The following is a 25,084-nucleotide window of genomic DNA, read 5'->3' as shown; positions in this document are numbered from 1 at the left end:
TTCTTTGGGATAAGAAAACTAGAATTCTGGATTTAGGATTTTTATTAACTAAGTTGGTTTCAAAATAGGAATTATAATATATGAAAGTCAGGCTAATATATACTTATGTGGCCAAAAAAGTGCTGTTCTAATTTGCATTTACCTAAAACCTTGAGTATATTTCACATATCTTGTTCATGAATGTTTTTTCTGTGAATTATTTATATCTTCTGTCCTGTTCTCATAGTTATGGTATAGTACAATTTTATAGTATAAAGGACTCCCTGATACAGTCTGATTTTAAATCTTTTGTTTAATGTATGCTGGAAATGGTTTATCCCATATTATTCCTTGTCTTTAAACTACATTTTTTTGTCATAAAAAAGTTTTAAAATTTTTATGATTTAAAACGTCAGCCTTTTTTATATGTTTAGGTTTTAAGGTCTTACCTAGGACAGAAGGCTTTATTTTCACATTTTTCCAACTATTCTGTATTTACTTCTGGTTCTTTTGGAAGATTGTATTTGTGATATGAGTCTAAGTTTACTCTTTTTTCAGATGAAGAATGATTTGTTATGTCACATCACATCTTTTTTTTTTCTTTGAAAATTCCAACTTTTTCCCTACTAGTATGAAATGTCACTTTTATCATAAATTAATTTGTATATATTACTTGGGTATCTTTCTAGACTATTCCGTTCCACTGATCTCTTTTCCTTTTCTTAGGGCAATATTACTTTTATAATAACTATGATTTCCTAAAGTAAGTTTTGATATCTGATAAGGTAAAATGTTCTGTTTATCCTTTTTGAAAATTGTATTGGTGGTTATTTTTATTCTTGTATTTAACTTCAGATTTTGGTTATAAAATCCCATTTAAGATATCTTGTTTGAGATTTATTGAATTATTACTTTTGAGAACTGTTTTTCTTTATAAATAAGGAATGTTTCCATACAGGAACATAGTATCTCTTCTCCATTTATGTAGATCTTTTATGTATTTCAGTAAAATTTTATTATACAGCTTCTTTAGGTATTGCAGTAATTGGGACTTCTTAAACAATGTTAAGTAGTAGCAGATAGTGATCATTCTTTACTTGTTTCTGTTTTTGTTGAGAATCCTTTTATGTTTCACATTAAATATGTAAGGTTGAGACATTCATTACTAGCTTAATTAGGGTATTTTAAAATCAAGGTTTTGGCCGTGCGTGATGGCTCATGACTATAATCCCAGCACTGTGGGAGGCCGAGGTGGGTGGATCACAAGGTCAGGAGTTTACAGGTGCATGCCACCACGCTTGGCTAACTTTTGTATTTTTAGTAGAGATGGTGTTTTACCATATTGGCTGGGCTGGTCTTGAACTCCTGGCCTGAAGTGATCCACCTGCCTTGGCCCCCCAAAGTGCTGGGATTACAGGTGTGAGCCATCACGCCCAGCTGATATAAATACTTTCTAATTATTGCACATTCGCAAAAGCTACATTAACACTTGGAAGAGTACAAGTTATTTTATGGTAGACTAACATTCTCATCTCAAAATTTAACTTTTTCCATTTTTAGTGCGCAGTGTTGTTATCCTGTTTATCCTTCCTTCATTCTTCTCAGTACTCCATAATAGTTCATTTAGTTTTCGTAGTTTTAAAAACTAACCAATTTAACTTTTTTATTTTTCTTTTTAAAGTTCATTGTAAAGGACTCTGTTGAAGAAAATATGCTGAAAATACAAAACAAAAAGAGAGAACTTGCAGCAGGAGCCTTTGGAACTAAAAAACCAAATGCTGATGAAATGAAACAAGCTAAAATTAACGAAATCAGAACATTAATTGATTTATAATTTGTGGGATTTTAGTAAGGTCAGTTTGATTGGATACTTAAGTTTTGGAAATAAGAAAAACACAGTTTTAGAAATGAGATCTAGAGAACATGTTTTCTAAAAGGGGCATATTGTTTTATATTAGTGAAGAGGTATTACTGACACAATTTCTTCTATATATGAACATATTTTTAATGAAACTTCAAGTAGCAATAAGTTCCGTTATATACAGTGGCCTAAAATAATTTTTTGAGAAAAATGTTACTTTGTTATTCAGCTTTTCATAGTATCTATGCTGAGTATTTTCATATATCTTCCAAGTACTCAGCTTTTTCGTATTTCAAATAAGGTCAGACCTTTTATACTTTTGACCAAATAGTTATTTTCTATGTTGGACGCTTAGTTATTCACCAAAGCCTCCAGTATGTGATGCAGTGTTTGTAGTCCTTGTAAACAATATATATGAACTATAAAAGAATTAATTTTATTGGGCTTTCGAAAAACATATTTGCATTCTAGAACCAAATCTTAAAAGAGACCAAAGTCCAGGTTAGCAGAGTTTTTTTTTCTCTATCGTACATTGAGATATATAGTTCACGTAAGTGACTTGGAGTTTTATGTTCATGAAAAAATTAGAGATTATGTTAAGAGTACTGTTTCTCCATTTTAGTTAAGTAGTACTACATTCATTGTTTAAATGTAACTTGCTGTGTCTAGGGTGTAAATATAGTCTATGGGAGTGAGAGGCAAACCAATCCTACCCAATTCGATTTGAATATTTTAAATTATGGAACTGCTAAATAGATATTTCTATAAATAATTTTTATTTATGTAGCTTTTTTTGGAAGTAACTATAAATTTTTATAATTCAGAAGACTACTATATGTGAGAGGCGTGATATCTGGATGGAAGTTGGGCTGGATGATCTCCAAAGTCGTTTCAACTTTTAAAGACATCTTAATCCTGAATGTAAAAATTGGTTATGTGTTTAGAATCAGAATTTGATTTTCAACTTCAGTAATTCATCGTTACATCTATCTATAGAATTAGGTTTATTTTTTTGTTTTTTGTTTTTTTTTTTACCTTTTTGTTAATAAGCAAACTTAGTTGCTGCAGCATTCTGGGGGACTCCTGAGTCATATTTAAAATAAACAAGCTAGAAATTTAGCAGTCAGACTAGGTAGGTGGTTTTATTTCAAAGGGAAATTTTAATCCAAAGAAGAAGAGATTAACAAGAGAAGCTTCATGTTTGATGGTACAGATTTAATAATACTTGAGATTTTAGAGTATTGGGAGTGATTTGATAGAAAAATGTGATTGGAGACAATGTTGTGTTATAGGGTGCACATTTAAGGTATACGCCAAATCTCACTAGCTAAGTCCTTTCCTCCCTGTGCCCTGTTTTCTTGCTCAAAAGTGAATTAGCCAGCTAGTATCTTCCTGGTCCCTTTTGGAGGCAGTAGCAGGTGAGGAAAGGGCTGCTTTTCATCATCAAAACCAAGACCTTTTTTCAGGGATGACGGTGGAATAATAATTTGGGATTACCCCGCTAGCATTAGGAGCAATAGGGAAGTTACCTGGTAGATCAAGCATTACACACAAAAAATCAAGTTAATCAGAATATGGGTTCTTCATATAACAATACTTCACTGAGATTAAGTATAAACAGTTTTCGGCAAAAGACAACACAATCTACTCTTCCTACTTTCAAAGACAAAGCTTTACAAATTCACTACAAAGGTAAAGGGAGGACAGCTTGCTTCATTACTCAGATATTTACAAAGTTGTTTTTAAAAACATTCATAAGTTTGGCAGATTGTTTAAAAAATGTCTTTTTGTTTTGTACAGTTCTATTACATACTGTTAAATTTGAAAAGTTTAATTAAAAAAATTGAATTTGTCCTTCCTAAGAAGGATATATAAAAAAAGCCACTGGAATGAAAACTTCATATTATGCTATGCTGTTGTTTTATTATTACATAGAAAAATAACTTTAGAAAAATATTGAAGACATTGTATTACCACTTGTGATTCAAACTGAATTTTGTGGTTCAAACTGGATTTTAAATTTAAACATCAATAAAAATTTCAAATGTTTATTATGTTCCTCAGTGCCATAATTTTGAGTTTATCTTCATAGAAAATATTTCATTAATTCTCACATTTCTATGTGTTCCTTTTTTTAATTGGGAGTACATGAAGATTAGTGTAACAGAATAATGTACTTATATCCTACCTTTATTGTGCTCAGTTTAAGTGGTTCAAACTCTTGTTCAGAAATCAGAGTGGTTATTTAAAATACTTTGATCTAAAAACATTGGTTCCAATCAATTTCCTCATCTGGAAGAAAAAAAGGAGTTGTGATAGTACCTATATATACACAGGTAGCACTCTGAATCATTGTACATTTTGTTCTTAAAATTACACCTTTTGAACTGGAAATAGTAATCAAGAAACTAATCCTATGTAGTTTATTACCAGTTTAGTACTAATAAAATTATCTTAGGCAGTGTATGCTTTGTTTTGGGGAATAGCAAAGACATTGCTGTATTTTTTTTTTTCTTATTTATAGTACTTGCCAAAGTTGATGCATTAGCATTTGGATGAGATTCATTAAAAATATAAAGGCATATTTGATGTTTGGCTCATAAAAAGAACTCAAATGTTTAACCTCAAGTTAACACATTAACTTCAAAATATCTGCAAAAGGTTTATACAGCAGGACAATATGGGCATAAGGAGAATTAAGGTAAACATTTACTTTATGCATAAACCATCGCTCCATCCACCATGGAGCTAATCTCCAAAGGCATGGATTTGACCTCTGTTGTGGGCAAGTTTGTCTTAAAACCAAAGGTCATACCTACCATTGCAAGCGGTAAGTATATGTGGATCACCTCTGCAAATATGTCTTGTAATTTGAGTAACTGTTGCCTTTTTATACATTTTACTAAGTAACCCTTAGTATTCTGGACTCCCTAGAAAAGATTTCCCAATATTTGTATAGCTTTACATGAAAGTTAATACCTCACCTTAAAACATAGATCACAGAAGGAAAAGAATCTATTAGTTCCATGACTTTCTAGCCAAATAACTTGACAGCATTATATGCTATGTCTTATGGTAAGCCTGTCATTCTTTCTGATTCCAGAAGTTAATAGCCTTCACTAAATACTTATTAAAAATGTTGAAATTATATAAGCTTTTCACCTTAGAGCTTTCTGATATGCTACTGTGTAAAAAATAGAGAATGAATCTCGGTGGCTCATGCCTGTAGTCCCAGCACTTTGGGAGGCTGAGGTGGGCGGATCACAAGGTCAAGAAATCAAGACCATCCTGGTCAACACGGTGAAACCCCATCTCTACTGAAAAAAATACAAAAATTAGCTGGGCATGGTGGTGCACATCTGTAGTCTCAGCTACCAGGGAATGGTAAGGCAGGAGAATCGCTTGAACCTGGGAGGAGGAGGTTGCATTGAGCTGAGATTGCACCACTGCACACCAGCCAGCCTGGTAAGAAAGTGAGTCTCTGTATAAAAAAAAAAAACAAAAAAAACAAAAAAAATAGAGAATGAACAGTAGTACATAGAAAAAACATTGAATGCATATTGAATGGCCATAAAAATAAGACCTTTTTTAATCTGAAGACTGTGTTTCTGTTCATCTTAACCAGGCACTCGGAAGCCAGAAAGACTTCTGACTAGCCAAAATTATTTTGAGAAGTCTTTGTACCACAGTACCTGACACATGGAGGCACTTAAATCTTTGGTAAATGTTTCATTGTACTTGAAGATCAATAGTGATTTATTCTTCACCAGTCCAATTAGCTAGTTTATTTTCAGAAATCATTTATTCATTTACTATAATTCTAGGTAAATCCTCAGATTCTTCTTGAGCTCCTGTGGTAACAGCCTTCAAGGTAGCCCCAACCATTCTTGACTTAAGCTGTCTATATGGTTGTGTATTAATTCACATCAGTCTGAATAAGGAGGGTGAACTTGAAGGCTAGGTCACAAAAGCTATGCATCATCTGCCCAATCAAACCTCTCAAGTTTCTTCCTGTCATGGTTAACCGTCCTTTTTTTCTTCTACAGAATCATTTGACTACTCATTTTGGTTTTAAAAAGTCAGCTTGGATCCTACCCTTCTCTAGCTTGCCATCTCTTACAACCTAGAATGGTCTATAAATTTAATAAATATGCTTTTCCATTCTATCATTTTAAATCATAGATAAAACACTAGTAGGCACTGGACCCAGTGTTGATTCTGACAGTTATGAATGATTTCAAGGTTAAAATATTCTAAATAGCTAAATACCCATTTAGGGAGGTACAGTATGGATGACACTATGTACGTTTGATCTGAGTTTGTTCTGATCTATCAGATCCATCACATCACAGAAAAACAATTAGATTGAAATCATAGATACCAGTTTTTGAAGCATATATCCCAGTGTCAAGCTTTACACTGTTTTTTAAAACTGACAAATTCCAAAAATTATGAAAAATTCCCTAATAGGTTTTTTCAAGGGTGTGTGGTGAGATTCCTTAATTTAATTAAACAACCAAGATATGGCTATAAGTCTTTATTTTCCATACAGGGTGCCACTGCAGGTAACCATCAGAGAACACACTGCTATTTTCAAATATACAGAACTGAACAAAAGCATTTTAGCATGCTGCCTTACTGTACATAGAAAACTGGTGAACATCTTCAGACACTAAGACCAGGAAATAAAATGGGTTAATGCTTTTTGTTGATAGTTTATGAATCACTCAGCAGTGTTAATATAGGCTATCTTTACCTGAAAGCAGAATTACAATCACTCATTCTGGCAGCACTGGGCAATTCTAAAATGTAGGTCTAGTGAAAGGTAGGCACAACCAACAAGTAAGCAAGGAACAGATGCCATGTCTGCTTCTGAGGGGAGTGACTGATTTAGAACCAGGCTCTGCAGATTTTAAGAAATGATATAGCCATCTTAACAGCTTAATATTGAGTTTCCCTTACTTCGTATGTTGGCAGTCAACAAAAGTAAGAATTTCTGAAACGAGCTAAATAGGATTAAAAAGCACAACACTGTCCATATAACAGAATTGCTGCTTTACAACTTTTGCCCAGTTCTCACTTCTTGTCCTACAAAAAGCTCTCATCTGATAAGTTTTAGTGAAAACCTCTAGCAACTGTAACAGACTTTTCTCAACCCAGCTCTAGATACTAAGTATCAGAAAGAAGGCTTGTGAAGTGGATGTGTTCACAGGAAAATGCAGTGTTTCTACTGGAGGTAAGTGTCAAGTTTCCTCTTGATGTTGTCAAAGGAATCTGCTCCCATATAATCGGCCTGGCCTTGTTCCCACCGTTCCTTCCGTTCTTCCGAGGATACAAAAGGCTGTGCCATAGCTGGGATCTCCCCAAGGGACAGATGTGATATGGCTCCTGAGACATCTTCCTAGAAAGGAAAGCATAATTGACTCTATGAGAGCTGAAAATCAAACCATTTTAAAGAATGCAATATATTGAAGACAGTGAGAAAGGCCAGGATGAATCATCATGCAAAGCAGCAAAAACTGAAAAGTATTACATGAAACAAACAAAAAAGACACAAAAATATAAAGATTATATGATTTTTTCCTAACGAAATGAAGACTTCTTGACTCAGTGAAAACATTGGGAGAACAAAGTAATTAGGGTTAATGTTTAAGTTCTGCATACCTTTCTACAGAAGCCACAAGAGAAAGCCAGTGTATAGACCAAGTCTGAAAGCTGCAAACAGTTCATTAGAAAGTGTAAGATGGATGGACAAGGGAACACAAGTCTCAAGATAAATTCTCAATCTGTGTGGGCTCTGAAAGGTTGAGAACTTAAACAAAATGATACCCCACAGGCTACATTTCAGAAAGAACCTAACTAGAGAGCCGCAACACATACAGTTGTAATATTATAAGGAAAGTTAAACTGGTTTGAGACTATGTACCAAACTTCTCTGCTTATTCAAGCTTTCATTTGGATTACCAAGTATCATCTGTTCTTGTAGCTTCTGTTAATTTGCTTAGTTTTGAACAACTTTCAGTTCCCATCTTCACCTTTCCTTGGTTCATAATTCTCAGCCCTCATGTTGCAGAAGGAACAGGGTAAATGTGCAACAAACAGAGCAGACCTGGCCTACATTAAATTTGATTCTCATTACATATAGATAGGTGATCAACTTCAAATGTACCATAAAAGAATACCAATGCTATCCTTCAAAAGGTGCTAAGGTGCAAAGGTACTAGAAATCTTAGCAGAGAAAAAGGAAGGTAAACGAATACAAACAAGTATTGCTTTTAACAGAGAAAATGGTGGAAAAAACATTTTGACTCCAGTTTTGTTACTATTTATATGTAAGCATATAGGTATGTATTTAAATACAATAGAACTTTAAGGTGTTTGGGTACAGGATTGCATTATAGTTGAGGCAACATAAGGAAGTCGTTACATTGGATTAGTCCTGCCCTTGCCTTGCACTTGGCAACGGTAATGATACAGAGTCGCAATTCCAGAGTCCTCTGTTCACAACAGGGGGGCTATGAATTTACATGCAAAAAGAGACGTCTCTGAGGTCAAGCCAAGTATACTGGGCATAACTTAAAATAGTTTAGCATTTAAAGTGTAACTCTCCCTTCCCCTGCCATAAAAAAAGGTACTATCTTAATTCTGGGCTGCAGATCATTACTATTAAGCATGGTCTATCTCAAATTTTCATAGGGATAAGTCTCTCAGACCTGGGTTTGAGGCCCATTCTGCTACTTGACTAGTCTGTTACATAACTAAGCTAAGTTATGTAACTTCTTTAAGCCTCAGTTAATTTCTCTATAAAAGGAGAGATTAATACTTAATATACTTAACAGTACTTATAAAAGGAGATATTAATACTTAATATACTTAACAGTACTTACTAATAGTCTTTAATATGGTGGTTTTAAGGGTTAAATAAGAATAGCTAACTTTCATTAAGCATTTACTATGTGCCAGACGGTGTCAAGTACTGTATGACAGGGGTCCCCAACCCCCAGGCCACAGACCAGTAGTGGTCCATGACCTGTTAGGAACCGGGCTGCACGGCAGAAGTTGAGTGGCAAGCAAGCAAGAATTACCGCCTGAGCTCTGCCTCTTGTCAGATCAGTGGTGGCATTAGAGTCTCATAGAAGCGTGAACCCTATTGTGAACTGTGCATGCAAACGATCTAGTTTGTGTGCCTCTTTTGAGAATCTAATGCCGATGATCTGAGGTGGAACAGCCTTATCCTGAAACCATTCCCCACACTGGTCCATGGAAAAATTGTCTTCCACAAAACTAGTGTCTAGTGCCAAAAAACTTACTTAATATTTAACAGTTATTTACTGGATGTTCATATTGTGATTTTCACTGAAAACACATTGGGGACCACTGCTGTACAATTATGTCATGATCCATATAAAGCACTCAGAGTAAGAATGCAAGTGTCAGTTCTTTCTCGCTTTCTCCTTTCTATATTTTAGTAAATGCTCGTAAGTGAAATGGCTAAAATCTATACCACAGAGGAGAATAATCTCCCATGTAATCTCTTATAGCCAGGTGATTAACTGATTATCTGATTATAATTCACCCATTCTGTTCTCTTATATCTTAATATGTAACAGTTATTTACTGTATGTTCATATTGTGGTTTTCACTGAAAACACATTCTTCTAAGCAGATGGCAAATATAAAGTAGATACATCTAAAGGTTTGTGGTTCCTAAAATATCCAATGGGGTGTTATTTTTATAGAACACTACTTGAGGAATAAATCCCAAAATCTTTTCAGAGGAGAATGGGCTAAGCATTTTAGAGTTAAAGTATATGGGTATATATACAAAATTCTAAAAAACTATGTTCTCAGATCTAAAGAAATCTGCCACACAGTTTATGTCTGCTATTTCTTTGCTGGTAGGGTTTCTCCCCTCTAAGATCGATACTGTTTTCTTTCCACAAAGTTTTATTTATCTCTGTTTAAAATGCTGCTAAATAATCCCCATCTCTATTGACACAACAAGTGTTTTAAAAGCAGCATTAAATGATCTAAAGAAAAGAAACAGAACCTACCACATTTACGTATGAGCAGGTGTCTTTGACAAGGCCAAATTGTTGAAGCAGAGGTAAAACGGTGGTGGTAAAGATGTTCCACCACAAGATAAGAAACTCTGGATGAGTCATGTTGGGATCATGGGACTCACTTTTGACACTTTTTGTTTTGGGATCATAAGTATAATTCCATGGTTTGACTCTTCCCAGGAAATGCACAACTTTCGCACTTGCACCAAACCTGCCAAGTGAACGCAAGTTGAAACAGTTAGTGGATTCTGAGTACTGAAAAAAAGATAAGCAGCACTTAACAGCACTTTGTTTTGTAGCTTGCTTTTGTTCTTTTTTTTAAGAGACAGGGTCTCACTGTCACCGAGGCTGGAGTGCAGTAGCATGATAGCTCACTATAGTCTTGAACTTCCCACCTTAGCCTCCTGAGTAGCACAAGCCACCATACCTAGCTAATGTTTTTTTATATAGAGAGAGAGAGAGACAGGGTACCCAGCCTGGTCTTAAACTCCTGGCCTGAAGTGATTTCTCCCACCTTGGCCTCCTTGTTCTGTGGCCTGAACAGTGTACTTTCTATCCTGCAGTACAGTTTCAAAAACAAACTGAGTTCACTGTGAAATTGTGAGGCATACTTTTAAAAGTATTCATTCAGTTGTGTGTTACATACATATAAAAAATATAAATGTAATATTGGTTCAGTGCAACACTGAAGCACCAATCCATTGTGGACAGAACAGGCACAACACTTGGAAAGTATTTGGTATTACCTAGTAAAATTAAAAATGCTCATGCTGTACAGCCCAGCAGCTTGGCTCCTAGGCACATACCCTAAAGAAACTCTTGTGTATGTGCAACAAGAGACATAATCAAAATGTTCACAGCAGCAGCACTGTTTGAAATAGTCAAAAACTGAAAGCAACCCAAATATCTAATTAGATTTCTGCTCAGCAAGTCTACATCACTCCCAGCCTCCTCAGGGGGAGGACACTTTCCCACCTGATGTTGGACATGGTCCTGTGGTGTGCCTTAACAGAAGCATTGCTTATTTCTGTTCACCCTCTGAGAAATTAACACTTCTGCCAGCAGAACATGCCCTGGGTTCTTGCTGGTTCCAGAAAAAAACATGGAACAGATGTGGACCAAACCTGTAGCCTTGCTCCAAACCCTGCTGAGATCATCAGAGCTGTCCCAGCCAACCCACCAACATATAAGAAATATTTGCTTATTGTTGAATGTCACTGAGATTTTATAGTTATATATCCAATCTTTTTTTTTTTTTTGAGACAGTCTCGCTCTGTCTCCCAGGTTGGAGTACAGTGGTGCGATCTTGGCTTACTGCAACCTCTGCCTCCCAGGTTCAAGCAATTCTCCTGCCTCAGCCTCCTGAATAGCTGGGATTACAGGCACATGCCACCACACCCGGCTAATTTTTATATATTTTTTAGTAGAGACGGGGTTTCACCATGTTGGTCAGGCTGATCTCAAACTCCTGACTTCATGATCCGCTCACCTCGGCCTCCCAAAGTGCTGGGATTACAGGCGTGAGCCACCATGCCTGGCCTCCAATCTTTTTTAAAGGAAAATTCTGCTATATTCACAGCATGGAATACAATCTAAAATAAATGAACTATACTTATACACATCATGCAGCAAAAAGATGAATTTTTAAAGCATTTATGTAGAAAAAAGCAACGGGTCAAACAATTACATACATATTACTCCACTTACATAAAGGCAAAACAGGCCGGGTATGGTGGCTTACACCTGTAATCCTAGCACTTTGGGAGGCCAAGGCAGGCGGTCCATGAGGTCAGGAGATCGAAACCATCCTAGCCAACATGGCAAAACCCCATCTCTACTAAAAATACAAAAATTAGCTGAGGGTGGTGGCAGGCATCTGTAATCCCAGCTACTCGGGAGGTTGAGGCAGTAGAATCCCTTGAACCAGCGAGTCAGAGGTTGCAGTGAGCTGAGATCGCGCCACTGCACTCCAGCCTGGTGATACAGTGAGACTCTGTCTCAAAAAAAAAAAAAAAAAAAAAGCAAAACAAGAAAAAAGGTATTGTTTAAAGATTAGAAAACTATAATCAATATAAATTTCATGATACTGGTTACCTCTGGTTGAGAGAGGAAGCTATGATTGGGAAGAGACAAAAAGAGACTTCTAAGGCACTGGTTGTATTCTATTTCTTAACTTGGGTGGTATTTTTAAACACTGAATTTTTAAAATATATATATTCTTTTGTATAGATGCTCCATTTCACAATAAAGAATATCTTTAAAAGAGTAGGAATAAAGTGTGGTTCTGTCCTAGCTGGAAGGAAATCTATGTATATTAAAAACAAAAAACAAATGTGAATGTAACAACTGCCAAAGGGAAAACAGGAACCGTGAGTGCTCAGGAATTCACAGCAGGATGGGCTCTATCCAGCTTCAATGGGAGCAGAGGTGCTAAGATAGCGGGATGTGATTTCAAGCTAAATACAGCAGATGTGATCTGGGTAGCTGATGATAACATAGGGAATTCCAGGCAGGTGATGGCCAGGTATCAGGTGAGAGCACCTGCGTGCTTGACCAGGTATCCTCCATTAGAGGCAAAGAGGAGGAAGCTTTGAGTAGCGAAAGAAAAGTAAAATAAGACAGAACCTCAGGAACTGGGCGCAAGTGTTAGATTTCAGTAGACTTACACTATAGACAACCAAGGTATTTGGGCGTGATATACTGATCAAAATAACACAAACTCTTAAAGTTCAATAGAAAAAAAAAGTTATGGACTGGTTAAAAAGCTATCATCAGAGTTTACTATATAGAGACCAAACTCTTTAGGGACATGATTGGGAATAATATTTCTATAAGGTAAATTTTACTAATGTGTTAATTGAGGCTATGAGAGACTGAGGAGAGATGCCCAAGGTCACACAGCTATTAAGTGGCAGAGATGGGATTTGTCATGGTTTTGCCTCTCTGCTGCTGCTCCTAAAAGCATGCAAGAAAAATACAGTCTATTTGTAAACCTCCTTCCTCTTAAGGTTAAGTGATCATTCCATGGTTTGTTTCTTCTGGAAAATAAAGAGGATATTTGATATCCCCATGCTTACTCTTTATATGTACACATAGTATATCTAATACACACAACACTCTTGCTCTATTTAATCCTTAAAAGAATAAAAATAATAATGCCCAAATTTGTACACAGATAAAGCTATCAATTAAACAAGCAACTGTTATGTATATGGCATTATGCTCAGTGTGTGGCCCCAAGAGGCTTTGGTTCAAACAGGAAGATGGGTCATCTACATAAAAATAAGCAAGGTGACAAGTTGGGGCTATCAGGGCACTACTGACATTTAGGGCTACTGAAATTCCAAAGCAATGACTGCAGGTGGGATTTTCAGAGGTGGCTTTGTGCAGGAAGTGGGGGCAGGGACAATGCATCAGAACAATAAGCAAGAATAAGATGGGGGAGTACCCATCCCAGAGATCATCTGATACCTGTGGGCAGAGTGGAGGGAAGGCATTGCCCAATGCTAACAATACAAACTCATGAGCCTAAGACTAAAATACAGCACATAGGAATGAGGTATTCCTTCCACCTTCTCAGACATTCACCCCTCCTGACTCAACTTCCCTGCCTGGAGCTACAGCACCTGTTTAGATCCTCTTGTATTAACTGACCACTAAGCTTCAGCCCATGATTTGCTTAGACTTAATATAAATGTCAAACACAGGCATAACATGATAGTAATACTAATTTTTTAAAAAGTTAAAATATGAATATAGTGTATTCTTTTCTAACCTGCTCTCATGACAGTTCACTAATGATTATTATAGTAATAAGAGCAGTAATAGTAATAATATACTTCATATACTCATTATAAGTATATGAAGTATTTATATGTCACAGGCATTGGTTAGCATTTGCTTGGTTTACTCAGCTAATCTCCAGAATGACAATGTGAGGAAACTAAGGCATGAAGAAGTTAAATAACTTGTCCAGGATCCCATAGGTGGTAAGTGACAAGGCTGGGATTCTATCCAGGCAGTCTGGCTCCAGAGCCAAGGCTGTTAGCCATGACTAGGCTGCTATTGTAAGACACTCCCAGAATTGTAAGGGCATTGTCTGAGTGACATTTGTTAATTTATGGATTAACTCCTGCCTATGGACAATCTGAAAGTGAAAAAGGTTGCCTAAGAATCCTGACAATCCCCCAAGTATAGTTAGGACCTAGCAACAGAAAAAGCAGGTTATAAAGTAAGCAACTTAGCATTGAAGAAGACTGAAGACAGACTTTCAAGAAGGATGCAGTTTGCATAGAGGTTAAGGAAAAAAGGGAAGAACAAGAAGAAATGGGTGGTGCTTTCGTAGGATCAGCGGGTGACACACAAGTAGACTCTGTTGGACAGTGTCTAAGGGTCTTCCCAGCTCCTATCTCTGTATTTGGGTGTCGGAGCTCATGCAGAGGAAGGACACAATGGTCCAATCCCCCTGCACACAGACTGCCTCTGTGTCCGTCTATATCCCAGCACAGCTCTGGACCTCCACACAACTGGTTCAGAGGCCTCTGCAACCCTCCTGGATACCAGTGCCATGCTGGTTAAACACCTCTCCATATGGCCTATGGCCTTCCTCTTGAATGTCAACAGGAACACCATTTGGAAACAGTGCACACCCTGCATTTCACCGTGGCTCACGCACTGATCTCTACCTTCACAAATCCACGTCTCTGAATATATCTTTAATTCTATATCTGTTGCTCCCTGTGGTCAGGAGAAGGATCCTCCTTCCTCAAATTACCTTCTTTAGGTCATATACCTTAACAAAGTGAAAAACTGTATCTGCTGGATAGTCCTTTCATAGGCAGGGCAGTTTTCGTTTTAAGAAATCCCTTAGTAAGACTGTTTAAAGTGGAAACTGGGATCTTAAGGGGCCCTAAATGTGGGTGAGGCTGCTTTTTCTGCCCTAAGGCAAGAAATTCCTTGGGTGCCAGCAAGACAGGGGGAGAGTAGGGAGAGACAGGAGAGGTGAGCAGCTACCAACAGGTATCCACATTTCTGCAACAAAACAAATCACAAAATGTTAGGATGTAAGTAGGTTTCTTTAAAAATTAGTTGGGGCCAGTTTATTGAGTGGCAAACTTGAAACAGACTCAGGAGTGTGAAGGCAGAGAGAAGCATGAGAAAGGAGGTAAGAAAGATTTCTGTATCTTTCTTACAGAAATCATGCAAAGGATTCAGCTATCATGGGTTTGGGCTATGCTCAGCCCTCTTTCTGTCCAGTAAGGAATGAAAACATTTTTAGATGCTTTAGGTATTGACATTACTTTTTTTTTTTTTAAGACAAGGTCTCTCACTGTTGCCAGGCTGGACTATAGTGGTGCGATCTCCAGTCACTGCAGTTTCAACCTCTGAGGCTCAAGCAATTCTCCCACCTCAGCCTCCCAAGTATCCGGGACTACAGGCACAGGCCACCATGCCTGGCTAGTTTTTGTATTTTTTGTTTGTTTGTTTTGTAGAGGTGAGGCTTTACCATGTTGCCCAGGCTGGTCGTGAACTCCTAAGCTTAAGCGATCCACCTGCCTCTGCCTCCCAAAGTGTTGGGATTACAGGTATGAGCCTGACATTACATGCCTGGCCTGACACTACTTTAATCAAACTGCTACTACACGCCTAATATCTATGGAAATGGATAGTGGTAGTGAGTGGTAGGAGGTTTTAGAGGGCCAGCTTTTTACGAGAAGAGCAGGCCTGGGTGAGTCACTGAACATGGAAGGTTTCGGCCAGCCCAAGAGCTCTTTGACGGGAAGAGGGCAGAAAGTGAGAAATAAGGCAGCTGTTAAGTGAGGAAAAACGGCACTTGGAGAGGAAGGTGGGAGGGAAGTGAAGCCAGACTTTGCAATTTTGTGTAAGGCAGCCATATCACAAGTATGTTCTTAGAACTCATCTAGGGCAGCACTGGGCTTGATATGAGGGATTCTGCCTGGACCCAACAATGGCCACCTTATATGAAGGTTTAGTAGTCCTTTTAACACCAATTATGTTCTAACTGTACAACTAAACAGTTACTTACACAGCAAAGGAACCTGAAGGGCTTGCTCTATAAGCTTTCATAGAACACATCATACACAAAAAAGGTGAGCAACAGGTCTTGAATGCTAGTCTGTTTTTGTATCTAGAGTTTCAATCTAGATATGAATTTCAAGTAATTATTTTTATGTATGTCTCAATCATGTTCTCTGAGAAATGGCTTTAAAAGATCATTTTCTATCATAATCAAGTTACCCTTTACTCATTTATGAAAATCCAGAATTACTATACCAAAATGAAGTAATGGCAAATGTTGTAAGTAAAAGGAGAAATTACTTCTTGCTTAAGTTAACCTAAATGCAAATTTAGGAGAACACCTTACAAAGGGGTAACCCAGCATATTTTTCTAGTGTTTTCTCTCTCCCACCAAAGGCAACAAGCAGGTATTAGTCAGAATTTACACTGCATGGCTAAAAGCAAAATAGAGGCTGGGAAGGGTGGCTCATGCCTGTAATCCTAGCACTTTGGGAGGCCAACGGTGGCAGATGGCCTGGGCTCAGGAGTTTGAGACTACCCTGGGCAACATGGTGAAACCCTGTCTCTACTAAAATACAAAAAAAATTATCCGGGCATGGTAGCATGCCCCTATAGTCCCAGCTATCTGGGAGGCTGAGGCAGAAGAATTGCTTGAACCTGGGAGGTAGAGGTTGCAGTGAGCCAAGATTATACCACTGTGCTCCAGTCTAGACAACAGACTGAGGCTCTGTCTCCAATAAATAAATAAATAAATAAATAAATAAAAATAAAGCAAAATAGTTCACCAATGAATAAGAAGGGGAAATGCTGATGTCAGAAGATAACGTTGAACTGACCTCAACCCAGAGGAAGGATAACCATAAGATTCACTGACTCACTCCCTGACTTACCAAACTACCAGCCAGGAATTAAAAAAAAAAAAAAAAAAAAAAAAAAAAAAATAAAATAAAAAAAAAAAAAAAAAAAAAAAAAAAAAAAAAAAGTTGAGTACATGTCACAATTGTCTCTAAATTACTGAGAGCCATTCATTCTGACCTAGTAATGGGGAGTTGTCTCAGCTTGCATACATTTCTTAAAATAAGTGTTCTAATTTTAACTTGATAGAATCTCAAAAGGGTCGTCCAGATCACAAGACATAGTTTGAACACAAGCCAGCAATAATACTGCTTATGTTAGCCGTTAAAATTATCCCTGTGACCTGATGTTACCAAAAGATCAGATAGAATTTTCATGACTAGTTTAGTAGTTGAGAAACAGCCAGTAACATGTGGATGAGACTAAAGAACTGTTCAGAACAGGAAAGGAACTAATTCATGACAGTACATACAGGAGCAATTTTAGTTCTCACTAAGCTCTTTACATGCAATGTTCAAGCAGATGCCCAGAAAGACAGCACTACTTGTGGGACATTCTCTGGGAGTCATGGCAGCAGTGCCAAGCATCCTCTTGCCCACTTCTGTGGCTCATGTTCTCTGTTATGTTGAGACTCACTCATGCACCTTTTCAGACTCACTTGCACACATGGACAGAGCCACACACAAGCCCTTCTCCCACAACCAACTGGACACCTCCTGTCTCACCCACTCACACAATCTAAGTCAGGAGTCGCAAACCCAAGTGACCAAGGAGTGGGGCTGATCATGGAGAGGAGGAGTGGAGTTGCTGAGGCGGGGCCTGTGGAACACAAGAGGATGCATATCTTACCACTAGATGATAGGTACTATCCCCAGCAAACAACTGACCAGACACCCACCCAAGTTCTTTGCCTTGTAAACTAATCCTCCCAATAATACCCTGGAAATCAGAACAATGCCGGTATTCAAACCCAGACTTTAATAACCTAGACTAGGACCTAGTCAACTGCATTATCTTCCAGGCTAGCCTCTCCTCATAGACCAGGTAAGGAAGGACTTAACAACAACAGGCCACTAGGGAGACTCTCATGGAAGTGGCATGTCATTCTTAGTCTCTATTGGCTGACTGCTGATTCATTCATTCAGCCAAAACATAACACCTGCCTACCAGCCTCTGTGCCCACACACTTTGCCTTCCTTCAATGAAGTTGCCAAGCATGAATTGTCCTGGCATTTATTTGAAGCCAATCTCTCCACTTGTGTTCTAGGTGCCATCCCCTTTCACCTATCCAAGGATATCACTCTAGTGTCTGTCCTCAGTTTTCTGCACTGTTAATGTCACTGCCCCCAACATCCCACATCATCCTTAGCAATAAAAAAACATGCTGTGGTGATATCTGTCTTTACACAACAATCACCATCACCCTCTCTTGAACCTACATCCCCATCCAGCTGCCACCCCATTAAAGCAGATGCCTCACAAGAGCTGTCTACATTCATTGCCTCTAATTTTCCCTCTTCATTCTCCTGGACCCACTTCAGTCAGGCTTTCTCCCCCACCACTCCACCAGATGTCCTCTTGTCAAAGTCGCCAGGAACCTCCACACTCCACATCCAGTGCCAATTCTCAGTTGTCTTCGTAGCTGATCTCATATCTGTCCTCGTATCTGTGAGCATCGGACCCAGACACAGATCACTCCTTCCCCCTTGAAACATTTTCCTTGCTTGGCTTCTGCAATACCATACTTCCCTGGGTTCCCTCTCACCTTGCTGTCTCTTGTTCCTATTCTTCTATTCTCTTGTCCCTATTATCTTCCTGCCTTTGGGTTCAATCCTCACGATTCTCTTTGACTGATAATCACTCCCTTGGCTACATCATCTTGACTTGTGACTGTAAGTATCATTGATATGCTGACAACTCTCACGGTTATATCTTACCCAGACTTCTCTCTGGAACTCTTGACTTTTCTATCTATTTAGCTATTTCATACTTTCACTAGGATGCTAATATGCACCTCAAACTTCATGTACCTAAATCCTAATACATTCCGTTCATTTCTGACCAATTCCTACCTCCACAAATTTGCCTCCCCCATGTTCTTTCCCATTTCAGGAAATGCAACTCTATCATTCCAGTCACTTAGACCACACACCTGTAACAGTAACATTGGACATACCTGATTTTTCCAAACAAATTGGAAACCTGGATTTTATGTGAAATTCCCTAATTTTTAAAGCATTGACAATTAAAAAAAATAATTTTGTTTCTATGTAGCAGAAACAAAATATACTTATGTGATAAATACAGTCTGTGGCCCACAGATTTGAGACTTCTGAGGAAGTTATGTCTTTTTGCTTTTGGAGACAGTTCTGCTCTGTCACCCAGGCTGGAGTGTAAGGGTGTGATCTCGGCTCACTGAAACCTCTGCTTCCCTGGTTCAAACGATTCTTGTGCCTCAGCCTCCCGAGTAGCTGGAATTACAGGCATGCACCACCATGCCCAGCTAATTTTTGTATTTTTTGTGTGTGTTTTCTTTTAGTAGAGTTGGGGTTTCAGCATATTAGCTAGGCTGGTTTCAAACTCCTGGCCTCAAGAGATCCACCCTCCTTGGCCTCCCAAAGAAGTTATATCTTCTTCCACTCAATCCCCATGCTTTTAACCTCCCATGAGCTCCGTCTTCAACTGAGATGGCATTTGTTGACTTCTGCCCATGCGATCTCACTCCTTGTGCCCTTTGTCCTATTGTCAGAGCAGCCTCTAAAGGCTGGGTTGGGTCTGATATGGAAGTTTTTCTCTTGGTGATGAAGACTCAGGTAGGACAACAGAATATGCAGCAGTGAGATCTAAGGACAGATCATCTGATGAAATAAACACTTCAGATAAGGTCAGAATGACCAGATAGCCACTCTGAGAAATGGGGCCCCAACAGGCATCAGTATCACCCAGAAAGGGGGAACAAGACATCTATGCAAGCACTGCTTGATTCTTTTTCTTAACACTCAAACCATGACAGACTATGCCAGGCGCCATACAGAAACTCTGTACACCTAAGCCGTGGCTAAGTGGATTAGACTCCAAGCTCCCTTATTCATCTTTGAGGGCTTGAGTGAGCTGAAAGTGTGGCACAAGGTACATGCTCCAGGTTTGCCAGCCCAATGAATGGTCCCGCAGGCCAACAAATGGCTGGAAAAAAAAGAATGACCAAAACTCTTTTTGAGTCAGCCTCAGGGTTGAGTGAAGATATATGAGTGTGAAAAGAAATGAGAATAGACTATGGCTTCCAATAACAATAGTTATGTGGAGAGCTAGAGCCAAGGAGGGGTCTCAAAGAAAAATAACCAAATCAGAAACACACAGGGACAACAGAATTCACTACACTAAAGGTTGAATTTCTTTGGGGAAAATATTGAAATAGGTTTGACAAGGTCTTAGTAAATGAGTCTGAATCTTAGAAAAGAAATATGAATATCCTCAGAAAAGTTTAAAGTAGTAAAATAAATGGAAAAAATTTTAATTCTCACTAAGTCAGGTCTCTGGTCATATCTAAACTCAAGTAAAGGGTGAAACAAAATATTTATATGAAAAGTATTTGGTCAATGAGGCTTCGTACTCAATCAATTTGGTCAATTAATTTGTGTAGCTGTTTGAAACAATACCAGAGAATTCTGTCTCTCTTCTTTACGTGTGTTTTATATAGCATAAGATGCCTAGAGAGCTTTTAGTTAGTGGATACAATAGAAAGTAAAAATGGAACTAAATGATTTTTAAAAGACTAATAAGATTTTTTTGCAGTACTATGCACAAACCAAACTATATGCTATCTGGATGAAACAAAACCTTAAGTTAGAGAAAACTTTGAAAAAAAACTTCCTCATTAGAAGCCTAAGAAACATATGATATATCCCGAACATCATGCTAGGCGCTTTCAAAAATATTATTTCATTAATAAATGCATTTATGGGCTAGGCACAGTGGCTCATGCCTATAATCCCAGCACTTTGGGAGACTGAAGTGGGAGGATCACTTGGACCTAGGAGTTTAAGACCAGTCTGGGCAACATGACAAAACCCTCTCTATAACACACACACCCACACCCACACACACACACACAAACTGAGCATGGTGGCATGTGCCTGGAATCCCAGATACTCATCAGGAGGCTGAGGCAAAAGGATCTCTTAAGCCTCAGGAGACTGAGGCTGCAGTGAGCTGTGATTGTGCCACTGCCCTCTAGCCTAGGTAACAGAGCAAAACCCTTCTCAAAAAAATGAAATGCATTTATGACTTGTTTTCCAATGCAATACTAAAAACTAACTTAAAAATTACTAAATCAAGCATTTTAGTTTTCAAATTATGCTGTGTTAAAAAGGAACTTCCCTTACAAAAAAATTACTAATTCTGTTTTTCAGAAGTTATATTTGAGTAGTCATTCAAAGTGATAAAACTATTAATGTTTGTTTCCTTTATCTTTTGTTCTAACCAAATGGAACAGAGAGAAAGGCACTAGATATGCTACTCTGTGGCTTAAATTCATATTAAGTTTGCTTTATATTAGGGCATCCTTTAGCTAAAGTTTCATATAAGCCCAAAGGCCACAATGTTCTAAATATCTAAGTCTCTAAGATTCTGGGGTGTCTATGCTGCTTTGGGGACATCCTAGTGCATGGTTGTCTGGAGTTGGTGAGACAAACACTCGATTCCTCCTTCCATGAAGCCGAAGTTGCTCCAGACCACTCCATGGTCTCCGATTCCACCTGCCACCACCTATGCTATCCTAGGAAAGGACAGCATACTGTAGGGTTATACTTAGTACTGGAGACCACCAAGGTTATTCTGAACCCAAGGGTGGGCCTTCAAATTCACAGGGAACTTTGGAGAGTAGCAATGATGACCAAAATGCTTGTAAGGGTTACTTTCATTTTAAAAATATTTGTACCACAATTTTACATTAACTTATAATAATAATAATAATAATAATAAAAGAAACGTAACTACCTGTGCCTTTTTAGCCTCCCCCTACCCCCCCCCCAAAAAAAAAAGTAAGGAAAAATGTCTCTGGAGATGGGTCTCCACAGGAAAAGCAAAAATATTTTTCCGGCAGAGGGAAGGGAAAATTAGTTCTTTGACCTGGTTTCAACATTCCTCAATAGGCAACAATGTGAGAGACAAAGCATGGCTCTGAGCAGCCTTATCACAGAAATGTAGAGCTGACCCCACCTAAGAACCAGCTGCACAGAAGCAGCAGCATCTCCTATCCGCCCATGGGCCAGCTGAAATCTGGTTAATGCATGGAGTTGCTCCCAACTTTCCCAGTGTGTCATATTCTCTATGGTTACAAAAAACTCAAGGGATTTCCAAAATCAGCACTCACTCACTGAGCCAGGAAGAAGAAAACAATCCTATTTCAGTAATTTAGATCTCAAACTGGTTTTCTGGGGGCAATTCATTTGGAGGATATAAAATCAACTGGCTTCTTGAGAGAAAAGGGCCAAGGTTCTAGCAAATTAAGTCCGTCTTACTCCTCAAAACTTAACTCTGCTCCGTCTCCTTCTTGTGTGTTAAAATAAAAGTACTTCAAGCAGTGCTGCATAAACCAGGCTATCCTCGAAAGGAAGATGCTCAATAATGGTAAGGTGGAAATCAGATGGAGTCAAACAGAACCAAATGCTAACTGTGCAGGACTGAGTGAAATGGTCACACTATTCAAAACACTTTCTCCTCTGTACTCTCATCTTTTGCTTACTAAACTGAATTTAGTCAATTAAACTATAAGCAAATGCCCTATTATAGACAAATTCAGCTCTAGGGGTCACACTGCCATGGTTTGCAGAAACACTATTTAAACTGGCAGGGTTATAAAAGTAAGGATTAAAATGGATCAGGTTCACATTTCCATGTGAGACAGTTTTGTATTTTACAAGGCCAAGGACTAACAGGTGAGAATAATGCCTCTCCTATTCCTCCCTTGACAGTGAATCCTGTTGTTTGCTTTACTCAAAACACAGTTGGTGTGTTTAAGAGTCTGCTTGTTTCTATTGTACAAAGGCGAGAGAATGTAATATGTTGGAGACATATGCCAAGAGAACAGTTAGGGAGGAAAGAACACAAGATGCTTCTAATACTTATCTGGAGGATATTGACAGAGTCTTCCCAGAAAAGGAAACACTGCTGCTACAAAAAGCCAGACATGCTCATTACTGTGGTGCAAGACTTATGGAGAGGACTTTGGATAATGAAATTTGAGGAGTGAAAGGCCCTTTGTTTTCCGCTAACTCAGGAATGTCCATATGGGACAGAGATTGGACAGACAAGCCCAACTCAGTGAAGGGCTTTGCTGCTCACAACTGTCTCAGGATCAACCTGACAGCTAGGCCCCTGTTCAAGAAATCTAAATCATCATCTTAGTTAAACACAAATGAGTCAGAGGCTAAATAATAGGATCCTGTCCCTAACAGTGAGATAAACATTGCAACAAGGATGTATTAGCTATAAGGTTTATCAGAAGTGCACCAGAGGGCTGGGAGCAGTGGCTCAAGCCTGTAATCCCAGCAGTTTGGGAGGGTGAAGTGGGCGATCACCTGAGGCCAGGAGCTCAAGACCAGCCTGGCCAACGTGGTGAAACCCCATCTCTACTAAAAATACAAAAATTAGCCATGTGTAGTGGTACGTGCCTGTAATCCCAGCTATTAGGGAGGCTGACGCAGGAGAATCACTTGCACCTGGAGGTAGAGGTTGCAGTGAGCCAAGATCACACCACTTGCACTCCAGCCTGGACATCAGAGCAAGACTTCCTCTCAAAAAAAACAAACAAACAAATGGAACTCCACCAGGGACAGGGCTAAACAAGCACATTACCTAAAACGACAAATGTCCACTGAGCACTTTTTGTTTATTAACTCGCTTCATCCTCCTGACAACCCATGAGGTAGGTACTATTTTCCTCCTCGTTATACACACGGAGGAACTGAGGCACAAAGTCTTAAGTTATGTAGCAGATAAATGACAGAGTGAGGACACGTTCTTGCCTTTCTGGTTTGGGAAATTACTCTGAGCACTATACTGCCTATCAAACAAAAATGACTAACAATCTAACATGTACTGAGCACTTGGGTAGACCAGGCCCTCTTCTAACCATGCTACATGATTACCTCCCTTAATACCCATAACAAACCTATGAAGACACTGAGGCAGAGAGACGTTCAGTCAGTAAGCCAAGATTACCACCCAGGAAGTGGTCACTGCAGGATGTGAACTGACGTCATCCAGCTCCAGAGCCCTTACTCTTAGTTGCAGCAACACACTGCTGTCTGAATCTGGCTTAATCTCCACAAGGGGACTATGAGGGACCTTTTAACACCTTTTTGCAGGTGAGGGAAACCAAAGCTCAGCAGCTAGTACAGGGAAGACGTTGAGTTTGGGCACAAACTCAACTCCTCCAAGTTGTAAGTCTCCAGAGCTTAAGAGTCTATGTTTTTGACCATGGCATATGAATAACTTACCAGAAGGCCATGTGCCCCAGGAACTGATGGGAACCTTGTCCCAAAGGAAGCAAAGTATCCTAACGTCAAGCATGAGGAACTGATAACATGAAGGCCTCTCCCCGTTTGCAGCTACGGTTCTTACAAGAGAAACTTTCCTCAAAGTCTCTACCTCTTACTTCCCTCAGAATGATAATAAGGCAGCCCCAAAATATTACGCCCCGCTTCTCTGCCCTCAACATCTCCAACAACAGTTAAACCATTTGCACTTACACTTTAAATGCTGGGAGGTAGGAATATATAGAAATGCTGCTTAGGTTATAAATAAATGGCAGGTGTTTTCTGATATCAGTTGTTGCCCAGCTGCTAAAAAATGTGTTCAGTATGCCTTGGTCCCCACCTAAAAGAAAAAAACATATAAATTAGTTAACAGATCTATAGGGCAGTTTAATAACTTTAATGGAGCACATGCTGGACCTTTAAAAATACACTAATTCCATTTTTATTTTAATTTTTTGAGATAGAGTCCCGCTCTGTCACCCAGGCTGGAGTGCAATGGCACAATCTCACTTCACTGCAACCTCTGCCTCCCAGGTTCAAGTCATTCTCCTGTCTCAGCGTCCCAAGTAGCTGGGACGACAGGCACATGCCACCACGCCAGGCTACTTTTTGTATTTTTAATAAAGATGGGATTTCACTGTGAGGCCAGGCTGGTCTTGAACTCCTGATCTCAAGTGATCCGCCCGCCTCAGCCTCCCAAAGTGCTGGGATTACAGGCGTGAGCCACCACACCCAGGCCCCATTTTTTT

The 25,084-nt window shown here is 38.8% G+C and overlaps 2 protein-coding genes across 9 annotated transcripts in view; one reads left to right on the top strand and one right to left on the bottom strand.

Annotated features, from left to right (window-relative positions):
- The window catches only part of HLTF (helicase like transcription factor), a 54,493-nt gene extending 50,602 nt beyond the window's left edge, over positions 1-3,891 (top strand). For 5 of the 7 annotated variants that reach the window (XM_017523809.2, XM_017523806.2, XM_017523807.2 and 2 more), the window contains one exon: positions 1,661-3,891. In XM_017523809.2, coding sequence (XP_017379298.1) covers positions 1,661-1,813 — 153 coding nt within the window. In that variant the 3' untranslated portion in view covers positions 1,814-3,891. The remainder of the gene's footprint in view (positions 1-1,660) is intronic. The other 2 variants (XM_017523808.2, XM_017523804.2) reach the window with 1 other exon arrangement.
- Positions 3,892-6,366: 2,475 nt separating this feature from the next.
- GYG1 (glycogenin 1) overlaps positions 6,367-25,084 on the bottom strand; it is a 35,922-nt gene continuing 17,204 nt past the window's right edge. The window contains exons 5-8 of one of the 2 annotated variants that reach the window (XM_017523811.2): positions 24,549-24,675; positions 9,895-10,114; positions 7,505-7,555; positions 6,367-7,241 (exon numbers count right to left, since the gene is read on the bottom strand). In XM_017523811.2, coding sequence (XP_017379300.1) covers positions 7,068-7,241; positions 7,505-7,555; positions 9,895-10,114; positions 24,549-24,675 — 572 coding nt within the window. In that variant the 3' untranslated portion in view covers positions 6,367-7,067. The remainder of the gene's footprint in view (positions 7,242-7,504; positions 7,556-9,894; positions 10,115-24,548; positions 24,676-25,084) is intronic. The other variant, XM_017523812.2, reaches the window with a different exon arrangement.

The sequence above is a fragment of the Cebus imitator genome, unplaced genomic scaffold, assembly GCF_001604975.1.
Source record: "Cebus imitator isolate Cc_AM_T3 unplaced genomic scaffold, Cebus_imitator-1.0 Scaffold30, whole genome shotgun sequence".
Taxonomy (NCBI): domain Eukaryota; kingdom Metazoa; phylum Chordata; class Mammalia; order Primates; family Cebidae; genus Cebus; species Cebus imitator.
The sequence above is the reverse complement of the archived record's forward strand: the minus strand, read 5'-3'. Positions and strand labels throughout refer to the sequence as shown.